This window comes from Miniopterus natalensis, chromosome 10 (genome assembly GCF_054644295.1).
Source record: "Miniopterus natalensis isolate mMinNat1 chromosome 10, mMinNat1.hap1, whole genome shotgun sequence".
In the NCBI taxonomy this organism is placed as follows: Eukaryota; Metazoa; Chordata; class Mammalia; order Chiroptera; family Miniopteridae; genus Miniopterus; species Miniopterus natalensis.
In genome coordinates this window covers 59,721,051-59,741,918 of record NC_142090.1, presented here as the reverse complement: position 1 = coordinate 59,741,918, position 20,868 = coordinate 59,721,051, and the positions used below count along the sequence as shown (strand labels likewise).

General features: G+C 39.2%; 1 protein-coding gene across 2 annotated transcripts in view; it reads right to left on the bottom strand.

Moving 5' to 3' along the window:
* Nucleotides 1–3,888: 3,888 nt before the first annotated feature.
* The window catches only part of VPS50 (VPS50 subunit of EARP/GARPII complex), a 96,567-nt gene continuing 79,587 nt past the window's right edge, over nucleotides 3,889–20,868 (bottom strand). For both annotated transcript variants that reach the window (XM_016218838.2, XM_087821158.1), the window contains 7 exons: nucleotides 20,323–20,403; nucleotides 11,970–12,118; nucleotides 10,653–10,749; nucleotides 9,442–9,600; nucleotides 8,936–9,057; nucleotides 6,818–7,007; nucleotides 3,889–4,606 (listed from right to left, as the gene is read on the bottom strand). In XM_016218838.2, the coding sequence (XP_016074324.1) occupies nucleotides 4,487–4,606; nucleotides 6,818–7,007; nucleotides 8,936–9,057; nucleotides 9,442–9,600; nucleotides 10,653–10,749; nucleotides 11,970–12,118; nucleotides 20,323–20,403 (918 nt within the window). In that variant the 3' untranslated portion in view covers nucleotides 3,889–4,486. The remainder of the gene's footprint in view (nucleotides 4,607–6,817; nucleotides 7,008–8,935; nucleotides 9,058–9,441; nucleotides 9,601–10,652; nucleotides 10,750–11,969; nucleotides 12,119–20,322; nucleotides 20,404–20,868) is intronic.

The following is a 20,868-nucleotide window of genomic DNA, read 5'->3' as shown; positions in this document are numbered from 1 at the left end:
TCTCTCTCTCCCTCTCCTTTCTTCTCTCTGAAACCAATAAAGATATATTTTAAAAATATTAATAATAATACCAACTCATTAGCTGACAAGGCTTGCTTTCAATACAAATCCTGAAGCACCATTTTTATCAAATTGCATACCGAAGGTTGGAGAGCAAATATGGCAAGTCCTTCTAATCTGTCATCTCCTTGAACTGGTGCATTGCAGAACATCAAGAACACCTTGTCCTAGGTGGACCTGAGGGACATGCAGCATCTCTTTTGTCTTCAATTGCATAGCCTGAGCGTGAGAGGTCGAGGTGACCAAGAGGTAATTAGTGCACATGGGGAGTAGGCAACTTGTGCAAGGAAGGTGAAGTACCTAAATCCAACTCTGGGTGCCATTTATACATATATATTCACCACATCCCAGTTCATGCATCAACTTCCTCCCTCCCTCCTGCTTTCCTTCCCTCAGGAACTCTTTCCAATTTGGCTTCCGCTTCCACCAATGAATCTATACTATAGAAAGAGACCTCAAATCTCAAGATCTCTTCTGTAAGGCTTATTCTGCTAAAGGCTGGGGCATCTGAGGAATTCTTGCTTTGCCTTGCCGATGGTTTCATCATTCAGGGAGCAGCGGAAAGAACAGGCCCAGTGCGCGTGCCCTGCACAACTGCAGGAGGCACTATTCCCACTGCAGTCTCCGTCACTGTTGCCCCCTGCACTTGTGTGGGGAACAACACATAGCCCTGGAGGCAGCTTTTTAAAACTATGTTCTTCAAATAGGGGAGAACTGATTAATAAGGTGAAGATGAGAATGTTGGAAGAATAAAACCAAATTCCTAGGATTCATAGTAGCATGGTCAAAAATAGTCACTAGACTGTAACAATAACTAATATATACAGTCTTGTGTCTGGCACTTTACTAGAACTCTACATATTTTATCACATTTAATCTTCTAGTATGACACATTCTATGATTCCAGTTTTACAGATAAGGAAACTGAAGCACAAGGAGGTTAAGTAATTTGCCCCAGTTCACCTAGCATATTAGACTCTGGAGCTAAGTCACTTAACCACTATGCTATGTACTATCTCCCTCAGGAGAGACCAGATTTTAGGAAATGGTCAGTATAAGAAATCATTGTCCTGTGTCAGGAGACTGAAAGGGAATTTAGCTATAGAAGAACATTTAAAGAGACAGAAAGAAGAAAAGAAAAGAAATTCTGACGATGGCGTTCTAGGGCATCGTTCTAAGAGAAAGAGCTGTCTGAAGAGTGTGCCTGCCCAAAGGAGTATTCTGCTCATATCAGTGTAAAAGGTACAAGAGATGAAAAGAAAGGTGGGTGCATAACCAGAGTGACAAGGGACCTTTCTGGAGGTTAAAGCACAGGATGGCCTGAGACATAAAAAGCCTCAGGCCAACTCTAGGGTATTTACATGTGTGCTCCAAGCAGGAAGGAGGAAAACACATCCCGCTGCTTGTCCTTTTTGTTACCTGTTTTTACTAAAATATTTTTTACCCTCCAACTCTGCCTTTCCAGGGCAGTTCCCGTGTGACGCTGCCATTGCTGTCTTCCCATTTCAAATGCAACAATTATGATATTTATATGCTTTGTGAACAAGCATCTCATGGCATCAGCTGATCGATACCTGCGCACCCCAACCCCTGCAGTCCTCCATGCCACCATCATTTTTATTCAATCGCCATCTCTTCCCAATTTTCTTCTTCATGCTCTCCTGAAGATGAAATCTAAGAGCTGAAAGAGCAAAAAAGTACAGTCAGAGGAAAAAAAGAAGTTTGACCTTTAATAAGAAGACAAAAATCTATTTTGGTTTTAAAACAAACAAAAACACCCAAGATGCATGAAATCCTAAGAGCCAAGTTCCTATGAGTACGGTCAAACATCAGCCAAACAATATGTTGAAAACCCCTCTATTATGTTCAATGAGACCAATGGAACTTCAGTTACAAAGGTCATCCTGCCCTTTCTCCACAAGATGGTTAGAAAAGCATTTACGCCAGCTTCCAACATGTGAGCTTTTAAAGATGAAGACAAAACACTTATTGAAAAACTGTTTACCAGGTATAGCCAAATCTTAGTCCCTGGGTGTGTGCTAATTATCATTTCATTTAGAATTTTATTACTGACACACACTTAAACCTCAGGGTCAAAACTACAGTTAGTTTTCTTGCAACAAGCCTTGTCTCAAAGATAAATGACTCAGAAGAGGTAACTGATGGACCTCAGCCCAAATAAATTTTAAAATAGCCATCACATTATCCAAAGAAACAGCTACTGGCCAGTACTTTTGTTTAGTCAATGAGGCTCAGGGTTCAAGGAGATGTGTGAACATGTGGGCCTGGGGAGGAAAGTATCAGGTCCTTGTATTTATAAATTTATAAACTACAAAGAATTCTACTAAAAGAATTGACAGTATTCTCCTGACAATCTTAAGATATCGATAAATGGCAGGGTTATAGCTCCATTAATGCCTCTGTTGGTTTTCTGTATAATTCCCTTTTCTTTGCTTCTCACTAGCATCTAAGTGCTATCTTCCCTCCTTTGACCCTCAAAGAAGCTGAAATGAATCTAAGAAACTGCTGACCTAAGTGTGGGGGAAAAAATGCCCACTTGCAGAACTTCTGTTCCCAAAAACATAAAATTGGGGCCAGAGAAAGGGGCTATAGTGGGTGACTGAGATAAGAGAGGAATCCTGGAGAGTGCAAAGCAGAAAAAGAGAAAAGGCGACTGTCGCGTGGGCAAGATAGCAGAGTAGGAGGGACTCAGTGCCCCAAGTGTGGACATTTCTATTGCCTGTCAGCCACCCACCACTCAGCAGCCCCAGACATAAGCCTTCTGAATGAAGATTGGGAGGATGGGGCATCTTGTTACAGAGAAGCTGGTAAAGAGGAAGCTTCTCTACCCCAGAGATGGAATTGAATATAACACATGGAATTTCCTTAGAAATTCATAATGGCATAAACACTGATTCTTGCTTCCCTAAATCGGGACACATCACTCACCTGTAATAGGCCCTGCTATTCAATCTGGAGACGCTCAAAACAGGAGTCCTACTGAGGAGCAGCAAGCTTTTGTGTGCCAACTAACCCCTCAGGAAGGAGGCAGATGCGTAGCAGAGTTGATACTAGAATACAATTCAGGTAGCCCAGTTTCTCAAGGAATGGAATGAGGCCCATCAGTGGCCAATACATGGATCCCAGCAGTGATGGGAGGAGCACTGGATTCAAGCTCTGGCCTCTGGAGTCTGCTACCCCTGTCTTCTCTCTCATGGTGACAGTATCAAGAGGGTAGGGGACAATGTCTTCTCTTTTTGCTGTCCCAGGCTTGTAAGTTTCCCCAAGAAAGCCTATTCCTTAGCCCATCCTGTGTGATGTGGGAATTATAAACCTACATTTGCTCCCCCCCCCCCCCCCCCGTATGTTGGTAGAAAACTCCTAACTTCAAAGCAAAGTTTAGAGGAACAGTACACAGTTCCCAACTGAGTCCCAATGTTTATCACTGGCTAAACTCACATTATCTTACATGTGCCACACACAGTAGATATTTAAGAAAGGTGAACATATGACCCTATACTTATGCTGTCTAACCAACAGACAGTTCTTTCCATGACTCAGCTAAGTCAGGTTTTGCTGCCCTAAGACAAAAGTTAAATTCCAAGAGAACAAAGTGGATATAAAAAAAGTCACTTTTTTTTTAATCCCATAATCACCATTCTGTGTGCTGTTCAGGTACTGAAAAGTTATATCTAGTGAAATCACTTTTCACCATTGGTTTCAGGACATAAGATGACTAAAGTTAGAGCATGCAAAGAAAATCCGTTGTACATTCATGAAATCTGCCTGCTGTGGAAAAATATCAAAATATAGTCTCACACTGGCTGGTCATGTTGGAGTGTACCATTTATTAAATTTCACCATGTATGATCACTGTATTACAACCAATTTAAACCTGACAAACTCACATTTGAAAACACAGAGAACATACTTATTTCTCAACTATTTTGCTTACATGTACTTCTCAGTTCTCGTGCAGTGCTCATAATTAGGAGATACTGTACATTAACCCTCTAATATTATGCTTATTAAGAACCAAGTCAGAGGGTAGAAAAATGTCAACATAAATTCATTCTCTGAAAACTGCCTATGGCTATGTTGTCACAGTTCCTATAATTATATACTTACAGTCCATTCTTCTGTAAAATGTGTAATGATAACCATATAACAATAGTTATAACAAGGCAATAACATCATTTCAGGAAAGGAATGCAAACAATGAGACTGAAAGTTGAAAAGAAGAGATCAGAGCATATAAAAGTCATTTCAGAAACACACAAACTTCAGTGTTTTCCGCTTTCCAGTTGGAAAGGACATGCACAAGGTATTCTCAGCAGACGGTCGTCAGGAGGGCATGGAAAGTTGGCTTCCATGCCATACGTGTTGAGAGAAGATCAATGGCATTGAGGAAAGAGAACTGTGTTCATTATCTTTTAGGTCTGTCTATATCATCTATAGCTGCTAGAAGTTTCTGTCTTGCTTTTTTATTGATATGGGATCCCAGGCAAACATTAACCAGATTGGTCAGCTGCTTCGTTGAGTACTCCTGCTCAAAAAAGGAGATCAAATTTAGTACAGAGATCGACCAAAGGAAGGGCGGATGCTCAGGTCTCAGTGGACAGTTACTGAGCACTGCAAACCAGTGGAAAGTACAGTTGAGACCTGAAAGACAAAGAATTCACTGAGCTGTAATAATAGGAAATGAGGGGACCATAGTGTACATTTGAACAGGGAGGACTAGAAACTCTTTAATGTGGCAGATAATCTGACGTGCCTATGCTTTTTGTTAATGTTTAAGGACACAATAACTTTATGCTGGTTTCTGTGACAGTCTTTGTTATTATCAGATACACTGACATTTCAAATTTTTAAAATGCTACTAAATAAGTATTTTCCAGCACTCCACATTATGCAAACACTGTATGTAAAAGGCAAAAATCTCCAATCACAGAAGAACTCTTCTCAGATAGAAGAAATGAGTAAGGTAACAAAGATCAGAAAGTTACCGTTTTTTTAAACCCTCATGTTGTAATTGGTAGCTAGTAAGTAAAATTAAGATCATGCGTATTTTCTGCTGTACAAATCTACTTGGTTTCTTAATTTCAGATGAGTTGCTAAGATGAGAAAGAATAGGACTCATAAGAAAGTTTTACATATTGATGGGGTTCTGAAGGTAGAATAGAATAGTTCTCACAGGGAGAGAGGGTCCTGTCTATCATCTAGTAAGAAAAGAACATATCTTCACTGGAGGTAACCACTCAAGATAGTTCATTTTAAAAACTCGGCAAACTACTCAGTTTGTGTATATGACCTCCAAGAACACCTGTGAACACCTGGTAATTTCTCTTAATCAGTCAACACTCAGAGTGTACAACTGTCATCAAGCACCAGACTAGACATTGTGGAATCGGTTCCCTTGAGACGGGACAGCCCCTGTTGCTGGGAATTTTCACTGAATTACAAATACTAGTTAGTTAAAGTTCTTCCAAAACACTAACATTCTTAGTCCACTATACTAAGAGGAAAACAAAAAATGGGCATCAAATAATGGATCCCTGAGAGCTGTGCCTTTTCTCCTCAGCTACTTGTGATCTTCGCCCAAACTCCCTCAGAACCACCCCCGCAGTGTTTACAGCTTACTTTACTTTACTAATGGACCCTGGCAACATTCAGCATCCATTTGCACCTGGCTTAGCATTTTGGTTCACCAATGTCAGAGGTAAGTGGGACTAAAAGTGGGGATATTTTTCTCACTTTTGAAACCCTGGAAAATAGCATGTCTATTTCTACTCTGCTCTCAGAGATCTGAAACTAACCTACAAGTGGGCACAGAGACAAAAAACTCAGGCTAATGGCCCAGGCTAACAGCCACTTCACATTTCTAGAATGCTGAAACCAGAAAGGATGAACCTGATAAAGTAAATATAAGTAATTCCTTATGTCCTTACCCAGTCAAAAGAAATGAAAATTTATCTAGCCTTTACTGATGATGTTTACAGCATAAATAAATGTGAACAGTAGAGTTATTGGGGGGGAGGGAGATTTGGTGTAATTTTAACACTTCCCATACTTTCATTAAATTTGTCTTCACATATTGCCTAGCTGGACAAATGCTACAACAATCATACAGGAAAGCTCCCATATTAAGCATGCTCTAGTGATATGTTGATTTGAACTGTATCAAGAATTCAGCATCCTAAATAACACTTCATAAATTGTATTTTTCTCTACTTATCTATGCATCCAAACAAAAGAAAAATAATCTCATCTATACTTAAGGTAAAAGCTAATGGAGGAATAATATTAATATATTCAGCTGTCACTACTACATGTCAGTGTGTTCAGGGTGTCACTAACTCATTCACTGTTGAGGGCTACAAGAAGGTTTGTGTTACGTAACAGGCTGTAGCTTGTGAATCATTTCAATGTCGCTGTATTCGGTTTGTCTTGACGTTAACCAACTTCAGCCTGTTCCTACAACAGCTGGAGGATAATAAATAGAGCTAACGTTTAGACTCTGGGTATTTCTAGATAATTACTGTTACAGTTCACGAAGGTCTCAAAAAGATATGATTATGCAAAGGGCATTGCACAGACACTGTGTGAATATGGTAAAGAAATGGCCTAAGTAGTTCACGCTAAAAAAGCAAATGTTTCTTCATGTTTTGCTCTCATGACTGAATTATATAATGTGCTAGACAAGAACAGAAGAAAGGAAAAGGAATAAAAACTTAATTAACTGTTTCCCAGCTCTCACCCTGTGCTCTTTGATCCAGCGCTCCATGTCATTCTCGGTAAGGTAGTAGGCTTTAATATAGGTTTCCACAAATTCTTTATCAGGAATGGGTCTAATATCTGTTAGTTTTTCAAGTTTCATTAAAAACTGTTGAAAATCCAATTGCATCAAGGCACGACCCTCATTACTACACTTCTTGACGTTGGCATATCTAAGATATACAATAATAAAAAACATAAATGATGGGATGGTTAGAAAAAGACTCTTCTCTAATCCAAAACTGGACAAATTCTCCATTTACAAGGAAAAACACACATGAGCCTTGAGTCAGAAGGACTGGCTTGGTTCAGGCCCTGTCACTCAGCAGTCACTGTATATATCTGGGCGTCAGTTTCCTCATTTGCCAAGCAAAGAGACTGAGCAGCTTCGAAGGTTCTTTGTTGCTCTACATGCTGTTCTCTAGGCTCAATTAACATAATCACCTACCAGGAAGTTAAACTGGTATTCCAGTTAATCCTGCCTCCAAAGATTATTTCTAAAACAAAGTTATGAAGACTCCAAAGTAATTTTAGTTTCATAAAACTGTTCAATATTGCAACATCTTGATACAGAGAAAGCAAATGAAATAATTCTCCCATGAACACTCAGCAAACCTGAAAAATGTACGAGCATATAAGCACAGAAAGCACATACATATTTTTTATAATAAAGCACTTAACAGTGTTATTCTGACACCCACATTACTGAAAAACTGTGTGTTCTAAGGTTGAATAGTAATAATAATAAATATATTAATCCTCACATACATTTTACTACTGATAAGCTAATGCCTCATTCTTTCAATCGTACAAAACATGGAAATTACAACCCTAGGGAATGAGGTACTTCCCCTAAGGAAATCTGCAAGAAAACTAAAGCTTACATTATTTAAAGAGACCAAGTGTTTTTTGTTTTGTTTTTTTAATATCAAGTGTTTATACAGTAATATAACATTTGTTATTCAGTTTTCTACCTTACTAAACAAATTTATTAAAAATACTTTCAGCCAGGATTGTGGACACAGAGCCTCTTTGTGATTCATAGCACTGCTAGTGCCAGGACTGTCATCAGCTTGTTGCCAATACCTTCCCACTTTCTAATACACCCTTTTTTTGTAACTAATAAGAACTGAAGAGAAATCAGATAAATGATAGTGTGAAAATTCAATTGATGTGCAATTGTAGATCTCTCTGAATGGGCTTTGAAAAAGCAGTTTGCTTTCAGGGATGTTTAAATGTATTACTGACTCTTATTTTGTGTTCTAGATGTTACGGGCAGAGTAAGCACGGTCTCTGAGTAAGTAGCAAATTACTACCGATAGATCTTTAAAGTCAACATCTGAAAGTTACACAGTTTACAGTGACATAATAATGATATTATTAACAGTGATATAGTGGCTATGAGGACTGACTTTGCCATCAGAAAATCAGGAGTTCATAAGCTTTCTCTGTATTTAAAAACTGTGAACTTGTCAGAGGAATCATTTTGTAAGTTATATAAATGTCTAACCACTATGCTGTACACTTGAAACGAATATAATATTAACTGTTGACTGCAACTGAAAAAAATAAAATGGAAATAATCTAAATAAATAAGTAAACAAATAAATAAAATAAAAACTGTGAACTTGGACAAGTTATTTAACCTCTTTAAGCCTCGATTTGCTAGATTTTCTCAATGATGTAACAGAGAAAGTAATAGTACTAGCAAAGAGAGGTTAGGATTTCATGATATAATCCTGTGAAGTCCCTGGTTCTGTAAACGACACAGTGCTCAATAAATACCATGAATCATCATCATCATCATAATTACATTACTAGGTAATAATCACTACTAGTTTAACTTTCAGAGAACCATTAGCTGCTGCATTCCTCACTCTTTCATGAGTTTGTTCTAGGTCACCAGCCAGAGGTGGCACAGTGAGGTTTAAGGTTTCTTCTCTAATTATGTTCCAAAGTCAAATCTAAATTATTATGGAATAAACTACTATGTATCACTATCTCTACCGATCTCTCCATCTATTAGCGATAACATATAATGTTATTTGTAAATTATGATTTATCATTGAAGAGTCAGATAACACTTTCATGAAGAACTTACCCTTCCACAATAGTTCTATTAGCCAGTCGTATACAATGTTCCCAAAGTATATTAGACACGGGCAAGGGTATCCGAACTCTCTTAGAAACCTCATTTAATCTCCTGTTAAACTGCTCGAATTCCTAAGAAGACAAAAGTCATGGCTGTACGTGAATATAATTATAATGTCATGTTTTCCCATTACAGTGACAAAAAAGATTTAGAAAGACTCAGAATCAAATCAAGTGAAACCAAAAGAAAAAATTCCAAATGTATTCAATTTTATATACTTACAATAACCCTTCATACTGTTTAAATTATGCTGTAATATAGAGTACATACATTACATTTCATCATAAAAGTAAGTTCATCGACTGATTCAGAAAATAAGCCTAATCCAATTCAGGGACTTGAACACCACGATGCTAGAAATGTGGTAATACAATAACTACAATCTCACTACTTCAGAACGACTGCAATTATCGGAGCAGTCCTCTGAACAGAATCATCTTTAACAAAGTACTTGCCTTTAACAATGCATCCACGTAGATGTTGTGCTGGGACATAATCTCCTTTACATCCCATTTCACGTTAGCCATCAGGAGCAGCATCTGCTCATAATCAATGGCTTTACCAGCTACAATCCAGTAAATTGGTTTGCGTAGTTCACTGGCAGTTGAGACTGTCTGAAGTAAATTTCACAGAAATGAAAACAAATGTTTCCTAAAAGTATCAAATTTATAAAGACTATTTTGCTTCTATTTCTAGTACACATCATATTTGAATATAAAACATTATTCATTTGGAGATTTATATTATAAAATATTTTAATAATTCACGGGCAAAGGTCTTACTCAAAATATAACTTTGAGACACTCAATGAACTTGAGGACATGGACACTACAACTCTAAAAGAGCTATAAATTTTCATGGAGTAGCAAATACTTCTCAAATTCTCTCACTTCTCTCCATTTTGACTCCCACTACCCCACCTCAAGATTCCCATCACCTCTTGACTATATTTCTGTAGCAGCCCTCAAGCCGGTCTCCATGCCTCTAGGCTTGCCATCTAAGGTCCATTCTTCACACTGCCTCCAGGGTACACTTTCTGAAACACACACCTGCCCATGCCACTCACCTGGTTCAAATCCTCCCATAGCTTCCCAGTACCCTTGGAATAAAGTCCAACTCCTGGAGGAGCCCTGTACATGGTGTGGCTCCTGCTTACCACTCTGTCACCTTTCTCATCACCAGCCCTCCTTCCTGCTCTGGACAGTAGTTATCCTCAGCTGCTCACATGCACCATGGTCTCCCTCACCTGCTGCTCTTTGTATAAGTCACTCTTCTAATTTGGAATATATTCCCCACTCGCCTGGCTGGTCAGGTTTAAACATCACTTCCTCCAGACAGCCCTTCTAGACAACCTACTTCCAATCACACCCCTGTCCTCCTGCAGTCAAGGTTAAATGCCCTGGCACTGTTTCTTTTCCCTTTTTATACTTCAAATAAATTGGCTTTCTCTCTCACCAGACTAAAAGTTATATGAGGTGCCCAATAAGTGTTTAATACAGGAATTCAGGGGTGAATAAACACATATTCTAATCCAGATCTCCTGGGATTTGGAGACTGCTCACCAGTAAAACAAAACAAAACAAAACAAAACAAAAACCCTAAATAACGTGTGGCAGTCTTATCTTGCTCCCAGTTGAAATGACGCACAAGAGAGACCATCGCTGACCTGAGAATAAAACTGCTGAAGAAAGGGCTTTTTCACCGCAGGCATCACCGCATCCAGATGCGGCTGAAGGAACTCAAATTGTTCGGCCAAGAATACCCTAAAGGAATAAATAACCCACCTTGTGAACAAAGCACAGGAATCACAGCCCACCAGTATTTCTGTATAAGTGATCTTTAAGATCTCTAAGCAAGTTTAACAATTAAAATGATTTTCCACTTTACTGAACTACCTCTTGGCATGCTCATTTACATTCTACACAAAAATTAAAGCTGAGCTTATCACTGAATGGGAGCTGAGGTGGAAGGAGCGTGACTTCAGAGGAGCTTTGCATGTTAAGATATGAGCACCGATATCACAAAACATTGAAGATTTGAAAGGATTTCTCTTAAAGATCCCATTCATTATATATAACAAACCTGTGATTTCACAGATTTAACATCTGGCACTTTCAGAAGTTACCCAAACATTCGTAACATACAACACACTGACGTGGCTGAGACACACATGTGAACTCAGGTCAGGAGGCTGCAAGACAGCCAGCAGTTGCACTGTTTTTCTCTATTTTTTATTATGTAGCAAAAATTCTTAAGTTATAATTGACTACATTTTATGGAAGATGTCATATGCTTAAGTTGTATTAAAAATTGGGGGATTTATAAAGGTCAGGAACACCTTTGCTGATGTCAAGGGCCAACTACATTTAACAATGAACTGACAATGTAATTACAATTTCTCTGGAATCACAATTTCAATAGGAAAATAGAAAGTACGCGAGACCATGATTTTTTAAAGTTTTACTTAAAGCAAGGATCATGTTGCTAAAGATGGAAATTTAAAAGATTTCCCTCCTCCCATTTATGTAATTGAAAACCAACCATGCAGTTGTAAAAATCCAATGGTAATCTATTTTAGGATATACTTCTCAGAAATATACAAGTGATATCTAGAAGAGGAAGATGTATATAGCTAGAAGTCTAATTATACAATGCTTATATATAAAGTAATAAAGTTACTTTAATAACATTTCTTAAAGAGTCAATGGTGCCCTAGCTGGTTTGGCTCAGTGGTTAGAGGGCTGGCCTGTAAACTGAAGGGTCCTGGGTTTGATTCTGGCCCAGGGCATGTACCTCGGTTGCAGGATCGATCCCCGGCCCTGGTAGCGCATGAGTGGGGCAGCCAATCGATGTGTTTCTCTCTCTCTCTGTCTCTCTCCCCCCTCCCTTTCCACTCTCTCTGAAAAGCAATGGAAAAAATATCCTCAAGTGAGGATTAAAAAAAAAGGAGTCAATGGTAAAGCAACTGTTATTAACAACTTACAAGGATTCTGTGGCTACCACTCTTTCTGCCAACCCATACAATGTATCCCCCGAGGTCAAAACCACTAGGTGACTGAGGTGTGGGCTCGGAACCTTCTCCTTTCTCTCTTCTGTTGCTGTGAGCGTGGCAGTAGGATCAGCTGAAACTTCCTGAAAATACAACACACACACACACGCAGTCTGAAATAGCAAATCTAATAGTAATAAACCATGTGATTTTACCAAACTGGAACTATAATTAAAACAATCTTAAGTATGCATTAATTACATTTAGTTCCTGTTCTCCACTCCTGCCCTCTGCCCACCCTGCCCTTTTATATTTTCTAACTGCTGGAACTTTCCTTTTTATACTAGGTGAAAATGATCCAACTCTATATGCTATTCTCTGTGCATGACCTAAAGTTGGCCAACACAAGAATCTTTAAGAATTGAGAGATGTTTCATAGAGACAGTAGTGAGATGCATGAGCCCTGACCGGAACTGAACTGGCAACCTTTCGGTGCATGGAATGACACTCAACCAACTGAGCCACACTGGCCTGGGCCAGGACAAATTTTTTATGAGAAGGAAGATGGTTAATGGGAATAAAAGGGCTGCCCCAAAAGCAGGGTGGGTTGAGCTTTAAAAGATACTCAAAGAAAATTATAGCACAAAAATTAGACACACAAAAAATCTGAAGTAGAAATGGAAATCTAGATTACTTTTTACATCAGTTACACAGTCACAAATCACCAACATTCTCCTTATGAATAAAAGGGACATCAAATGCAAAGGACTCTGCGAGTGTAACTCTAGTTTATAAATTTAGGAAAACAGAACATTGTAAATCCTTTCAAGTTAGAAAATGGTCGTATTCTTCTTCAGTTCTTTTTTATATCCTATCTTCTACTAAATATATTGTCTTCCTTCCATTTCTAATTCCTCAATTAGCACCTGAAAGTTAGTTGGGAACAACTCCGCTTTCTCTAGGGAGGACTGAGATAGGAGTACCAGGAGAGTTAAATGACTCAGTGCTGCAGTTTCATTATTTATTTCCTTCTACGAAAAAGGAAAACAAAAAATCACAAAATTACATAACTGTTTGGTATGAACCAGTTGCCTGTGGTATTTAACTTGATTCTGGTGGATGCTTACCGCCTTCCAGACCCCCGAGGGCGGAACCCTGGGGTCCTTCCTGACCCCCCTTCCCGCTCACTTCCATCAGGCCTAAAAAGACACCTCTCTTGTTTGTTTCCTCCTCATGTCACTACTTCACCAGGACCAAGACCACAGCACTCTTAACTGAATGATTCTAAAGTCCCCTAACAGAGACCTCTCCCTCTCACTCACCTGGATTCTACTCCGCTTTCCACAGGTTTAACTGGCTTGTTTTTCTACAATACACAGGTGATCTTTCTAAAATGAAGACATGATCACACCACTCCCTAGTTTAAAAGTCCCAAATGACTATCCATTCTGTACAGGAGAAAGCCTAACTTGTACCATGATATTACTCCTTTACAAATGACACCAGCTACCTTGCCAGCCTCATTTCAAGGTAATCTTCTATGTCCCTCTGGTCTAGCCACACTGCCCTACTTGCTATACCTGTCCTACTGACACTCCTCTGTTTTACCAGCTTTCTTCCCCCTGTCAGCCTGGCTCTCTCTCCCTCATTTTTTAACTCTGAGCTCACATTCACCCCCTTTCTATAATGTTCTCAGTCTCCCAAGAAGAATGAGTCTCTTATCTGTGTTAATGTTATTGACATACATACAGCCTTCTGTATGTGGCATAAAGAACACTGAGTCTGTTATCCCTGCCTCACTGTGAGCTTGCAAAGGGTGGGGAGATTTCATCACCTTTGTAACTCAAGGCCTTCACATGCCTCCTGGCATTAGCAGGCCCTTGATTCATTTAATTGACAGAGATGATGATAACAATGAGGGTGGTAAGACTCTTCATTTCCCTCTCCTCTTGACCTCTTTCAAGCCCATTCCAATCAGGCTTTCGTCTGCCCCACTCCAAAGAAATAGTTGTCCAGGTTCCCAATGGTCTCCTTATGGCGAAATCCAATAGTCTATCCTGAATACCCATGTTCTTTAACGGATCTGCAGCAGTTTACAAGGCTGATCTTGAAAAAACTTGCTTCGCTTAGTCCCCAGAACTCCATGCCCTCCTGGTTTTCCTCCTATACCACTGGCCACTTCTCAGACTCCTCTGCTAGTCTGCCCTCCTCCCCTGACCTTTGAATACCGAGCAGTCTTACAGTTCAGTCCTGACTTCCCTCTTGCATTCTACTCCCTAGCTGAGTTCACCCACACTCACAGTTTTAAACGCCCTCCACATACCAATAGCCCAAAATGTATATACTGGCCCTGACCTCATTCTCACCTTCAGTGCATGTAACATATCTGAAAGGGAACTCTAGATTCCTCCTCAAATATTTCCTTCTAGAAGTCTTACCCATTTCCAACACCAGCACCTCCATCTCCAAAAGTTAGCTATCATCCTTGACTCCTCTCAGTATCAGACCCCACCTAAAATCCAACAAACCTTGATGGGTCCAGAATCTGACGATGTCTCACTTCCTCCATGATCTCTTTGGTACAACCTACCCCATCTCTCTGTTACACACTGCAGCCAAAATAATTCTCTTTCAAATAATTAAGTCAGACCATGTCAATTCTGCTTAAAGCTCTTCAATGGCTTCCTGCCTTCCTTAGAGTAAAATCCAAAGGCTCTACATGATCTAGGCTCTGGCTACTTCTCCAGTTTCATCTATCACTGACCCTCTTGCTTACTTCATTCCAATTATACTGGCCTCTTTGCTGTTCCTGTAATATGCCAATTACAGTCCCACCTCAGGGTCTTTGCACGTTCCCTCAACTAAAACTTTTTTCCCCCCAATCATCATCTCCCTACTAGAAAATAAGCTGCACATGGGTAGGGAGTTTCGTCTGGTGCCCCCCCTCCCCACAAAAATTATATCCTTAACTCCTCAACAGTGCCTGGCATCATGTTCAATAAATAGGAACTAAATAAGCATTTGTTGAATAAATGAATTCTCACCCAGGTGGTTCATTTCCCTATTTCTTTCAGGGATCTAATTCAATGTTACTTTCTCAGAGGGGCCTCCTCTGATCACCTAAACAAAATCACGTTTTTCCTCCTCTTTTTACCCTTCTTTCCTACTTCTTCATAACTCTCAACACAACCTGACATTAAGTGAGATATTCATTTATTCTTTATCTGCTTCCTCCAGTAGAGGGACCACCAGTCTTCCACAGAGTACCTAGAAACTCAATATGAACAACAAATGAACAAACAAGAAAAACAAACAAAAACTCATGGACAGGACAACAGTATGGTGGTTACAAAGGGGAAAGCGGGAGGAAGGGGTAGTAAAGGGTAAAGGCAGTCAGATATATGATGATGGAAGGAGATTTGACTTTGGGTGGTAAACACACAATGCAATATAGGGATGATGTATCATAGAATTGTAAAAAAAATAATAAAATGTGACAGAGAAAAAACAACAACAAAGATCCAGCTATTCTGCATCCCAAGTCTTGCCCGCTGGTCACAGAGCTCTTCGCCTTCTATTTCCAACACCTCCTATTGCGCTCTGTATTGTTCTTAGTTCAGAGCTGTGAATGCCCATCTCAGAGCAAGTCAAAGAATGGTGAAGAGACCTAAAACCTTGAAACAAGAAAAACTAATAAAGGCTTTAGGGGAAGAGAAAACGCCTTTGGGCCGTACGGCCAGGCTAGCCAAGTAGCCCTAATGGGGTAAAAATAGGAATAACAGACGGCAGTCCCAGCGAGGAAGATTTGGCTGTATCATGACAAAGGACATGCTATCAGGCAGAAGTGTAAGGCAGGAGGAAGTAAGTGTAAGGCCGCTTTGGGTGGTTATGAGTTCCCAATGGACGGAAAGGTTCAGTCAGAAGCCGACAGCGACTCAGTATATATGAATATAGGGTAAATGAACACAGATAAGCTTCCTTCTATGATTTGATGAGTAGAAATCTGGAGTATTATACTCTATAAGTACAACAAAGTCTCGTTCTAAGCATCTAGCATGAGCTCTTTTGAAATCTTTTGTAATTGAACTAACAAGAACTTTCTGCCAATACTGCACAGTCTCAAGCTCAAAACAGCTCCAGAGTAAACATGAGTACCAAACATTTATAACAACAGTGACTTCTGAATTTCATTCATTTATGATCAGATATTACCATACATACAACATATTTATAAAATTAAAAGCTTCTTTGAATTTAGATACTGCCTGGTTAATTTATGATAGGAAAGGGAGACAGGATTAGAAAGTGATAAAAGGCAAAGAGAGGGCATAATCTGTAGCCTGAGGGAAATGTATTTTATAATTGTAGTCACAGGGGAGGCCAAAAGCACTTACAGTGGTACTTCGGTTTTCGAACGTCTCCGTTGAAGACCATTTCGGGTTACGATCGCTATAAACCCGAAGGAAATGCTTCAGTTTCCGAACACCCCTCGGAAGTGGAACGTGCCACACAGCTTCCGCTGAGGGCAAGATCCTGAGGCCCAGCTGTCCGCTGTGGATCCCTCGGTTTTCTTGAATGTTTCAGAACTGAAACGGGCCTCCGGAACGGAGTACATTCGAAGACAGAGGTACCAATGTACCTAACGGCCACCTGACCTACCTCCAATTCAAATGTGCTGAGTCCCGCCTTTACTCACACGGCTCTTTCACAACATTCCTGCAGAGGACAACGGGATTGTTGCCCTCACTTCAAAAGGTTCCCATTAGGATGCCTTCCTATGTTCCAGTAAACACTGGTATTTTAGACATAAAAATTATGGTAATTATCTGCTTAAAGGCTAAAGTTCTGTTTACATTTAGGGAAATAATGCCTGAAGAGAGCAAGAGAGTCACAAAAGTGTCAAGCTGACATAAGTAAATGGCATGTGTTTATTGCTCACTGAAATGGACCAGTGTTCGTTACACCAGTAAAGTCAGAAAAGGGTATAAAGCCTTCTGAAGACGCCCAGGAATAAAACCCTGATCAATCTTCATTCTCACAGTGAAAGTCATGTTTTTTTAGCCTTTCCTGCCACCAATTTTTACTAAGAGAATTCATATTTATGGACTTTTTCTGGACCAATTTAAAATATATTTTTATTATCAAAGGTTTACAGTTGGCCAAAAGTCTTAAGCAAACAATTATCATCACCAAGTGAACAGTGAAAAAGCCACATTTTTGGTGCTATTATCACCTATACCAGCTTCCTTTCCTGCTCTTCTCCTATCAGACCCCTTTTCTTAGACTTTTATTTGATGTGTCAAGCAAATTTTCTTAGTTTACATTGAACCATTTATCTGATAAATGATTCCAGGTGGCATCTTTAAGACCATAATGGTTTAATTTGCTTTTTACAGCTAAGCAAAACTTAGAAGATAAATATGGAGAAAATAAAATTACTAAAAAAGTGCTCATAAAAATTTTGACCAACACGTATGAGAAATATAAGGAAAAACACTACTTCGACCTAGTGGGGCCAGATTGATTAGGCTGTACATTAACAGCAAGGAAATGCAACAAATAACGAGACCAATGAACGTTCTCTGCCGATCCAGATGCAACTTACTGAAAACAAGGAATACGCCAGCTTACAAAAACCTGAGCTCAAGGTCTAGTAACTGACAAATGTATTTTCTACAACACTAAACCTAATGCTTACCAGTTTGAGTATAATTTAATATGTAAAACACTGGAAACTAATGGAAATTTTCACAAAAACTTCTAACACACTGCTGAAGAGCAGCAATTTTCAACCGGGGTGCAGCAATATTATTTACAACATGCAGTACCTGACTATTTAGTCAGGGGCAGTGACCTCTTTCCCTTAGATTGTCAAATAAAAAAATGACAACAATAACCATCCAGTGTGAATGAATCAAAATTATACCTATTTTTTTTGTCAGGTTGGCAAAGAATATACTCTTCGGTGTGCCACAGAATTTTAGTAATGAGTTTACGTGTGCCATGAGGAGAATGGTTGAAAATTGCTGCTGTAGATGCTAATCCTCCAAAGGAGTAAAGGACCATGGAGAGGCCCTGTCAAAGGTCAGTACACCTTTCAAACCCTTATGAACAGGAATCACCGCAGTCTTCTGATCCAAGGTGCTGTCTTTAAGAGATGGGAAGAATAAAGACGTAAAGAAAAGATATCTTCAAGACAAGGTGCCAAAGAAAAAACAGGCATATTTATTTATTGGGAAAGGATGTCAGCTGCTTTTTAAAAACACATTTCTAAATCTGACTACTACATCAGTTCAGGAAAACATTAATACAATGAACATCAAACTAGTCAGACAGATACTACAGATACATTGTTATCAGCAATTGGGTGGCAGCCTGTCTCAGAGAACCCCTAGTGTGGTCCCACTGTTCACTCAGTCATGCTATTTCATTATACACTGGATGGCAAAATCAGAAGCATTAAATCCATGCCTTAAGGGTCAAATCTGGAACTGGGGTTTGACCATCATAAGCTAGTCACTAGTAGAGATGACAGAAAAACATCAAAATGAATGACACTAATGGTAAATTATAGGCCATCAATCTTGAGGCATTCAGGGAGAAACAAGAAAAACTTCAGCAAGAGACTAAGATCCAATGGTAAAGGTTATACTGGGTATCAAACAAGGAGAAGCGAAATCGAAACATAGATCACTTCCAATGGGGTTGAAAGCCAATGGACTTTCAAAGACAAAAAAAAAGATTGCTGGGTCAAACAAGAAGCTTTGACTTTGAAAATGAAGGTCAGGATTAAATGGATAAGGCAAGGAAACAAGCCAGGAGACACGAAACTCACAGACTAGAGTTTATGCATATTCTGTACAAACATTTACTGAGGAAATGCTGTGTGCCAAAGTAAGTGCTATGAAAAACACACACACATATATATATTTCCATATGTACATATTTACAAATATGTGCAAGGTAAAAAGATGTGCAAATGGTAAGGGAGATGGTGAGACAGATACAGGTTATTTCCTGCGCTCACATGAGACACGGGAACATGCCTCTCACTCTATTCACCTCTCTGTACAAAGATCACCATCCTATCACCCTGCTTCATTTTCTTCTTAGCACTTATAACCATCTGACACTATATTATATATTTGTTTATCTGCTTCTCTGCCCCAATAAAATACAAGTTCCAAGAAGACAGGAGTTATTTTTTTCTTTTGTCCACTGATGAATTCCCAGCACTACAAAAATTCCTGGCATATAATAATTATTTCAATAAGAAATAATTATATAAGAAATTTATAAGAAAAGAGAGAATGATTGCTTGTTTAGGTAGGTGTAGGAACAAAGGAAAATTCAGAGAATCTTGGGGTTAGTGTAGGTGCAGAGAAACCCACTGAACAAAAATCTCTGGCTGCAGTAACCAACCACAAGAAAAAAAGTTATTTTAATGCTTACGTTAGCTTAAACACTACAGAGCGTCAGCCCTGTTTTGCAACCTATCTTCTTAAAGCATGCATTTCATTAGGTGTCATAGTGAGGAATCCAGACTTCTTACTGCACAGCCAACTAAACCCACACTTGAATTTCAAGGCCATTTATAAAGTGGTCCTAAACACTGCAACACAACTCTTCAGCATATACCAGTGCCCCATCACAAAGACCTGCCACGCTTCGAACCAGGCTTGCTCCCACCTCAAGGCCCTTGCTCAGCCTCTTAACCTAAATCGGAATGCCTGTCTTTCTTCTTTTTCCCACAAAGCCCATGCCTGCTCATCAAGGTCTAGCACGAGTCTCACTTCCTCCTTTAGTCATTCTCTGACCTGAAATATGCACATACACCTTTCCTCTCTTTGAACTTGTACTGGATATATAGCCAATATCATTTTCTTCCATGTGTACTAGCTCTCTCTCTCCAATGAGACTACAAGAAACCTCCATGTTGCCCGGCCAGCATGGCTCAGCAGTTGAGCATCGACCTATGATCCAAACAATTGCAGTTCGATTCCTGGTCAGGGCATATGCCCGGGTTGTGGGCTCGATCCCCAGCAGGGGGTATGCAGGAGGCAGCCGATTAATGACTCATCACTGATGTTTCTATCTCTCTCTCTCCCTCTTCCTGCCTCTCTCTGAAATCAAGAAAGATATATTAAAAAAACAAACAACCAAATTCACAAGAAAGTTATTAAAAAAAAAACAAAGAAATCTCCTTGTTACTTCCTCTGAGCACTTAGTGTAATACTAAGACTCAGGCACTCAGTATACATATAGACATACACTTATATGTAGTTAATTAGATGGCTAATTTCTATTTTCAATGACCCTAAATAATTGACTCCAATGGATTACTTACCATATCAATAAGGCTCTCTTGTATTCTGTTTAGAGTTGTTCTTAGTCTACTACTGCTAAGGCCTAGTCCCGTTGATTCCAACTGAAAAAGAAAAAGAAAGGCATAAGTTGCTGTGGAGATAATCTTGCAAATGTCACAATTCAAATTAACCAAAGTGAAGCATCTGATGAGCTTTCTCTCAGATATTTAGCCTTTGGAGGGTTTCTGAACTCCATTTAAACATTCCGAAAGAGAAGATGAATTGATGAACTTATAAAACTTAGTCATGCATTTAAAACATGTTTTGCTTTACTTTATTGAAGATGGTTAAAACTGTCCATTTAAAATCCTTATCCCTTAGTTCCAACATCTTGGAGTCAGATTAGATTGATTTTCTTTTTACCAATTTGATTCTGGAGATTCTGGATTCTGTTATTTTTCTCCAATGAGTACTGTTTCTTTTGTTCTCAGTATGTAATTTTTTTGGTTGGGCTTAACTACAAACTATCTCTTGTGGAGCAAATTCAGTCTCTGTTCATATATTTTTTCTTGCCTGGCTGCAGCCAG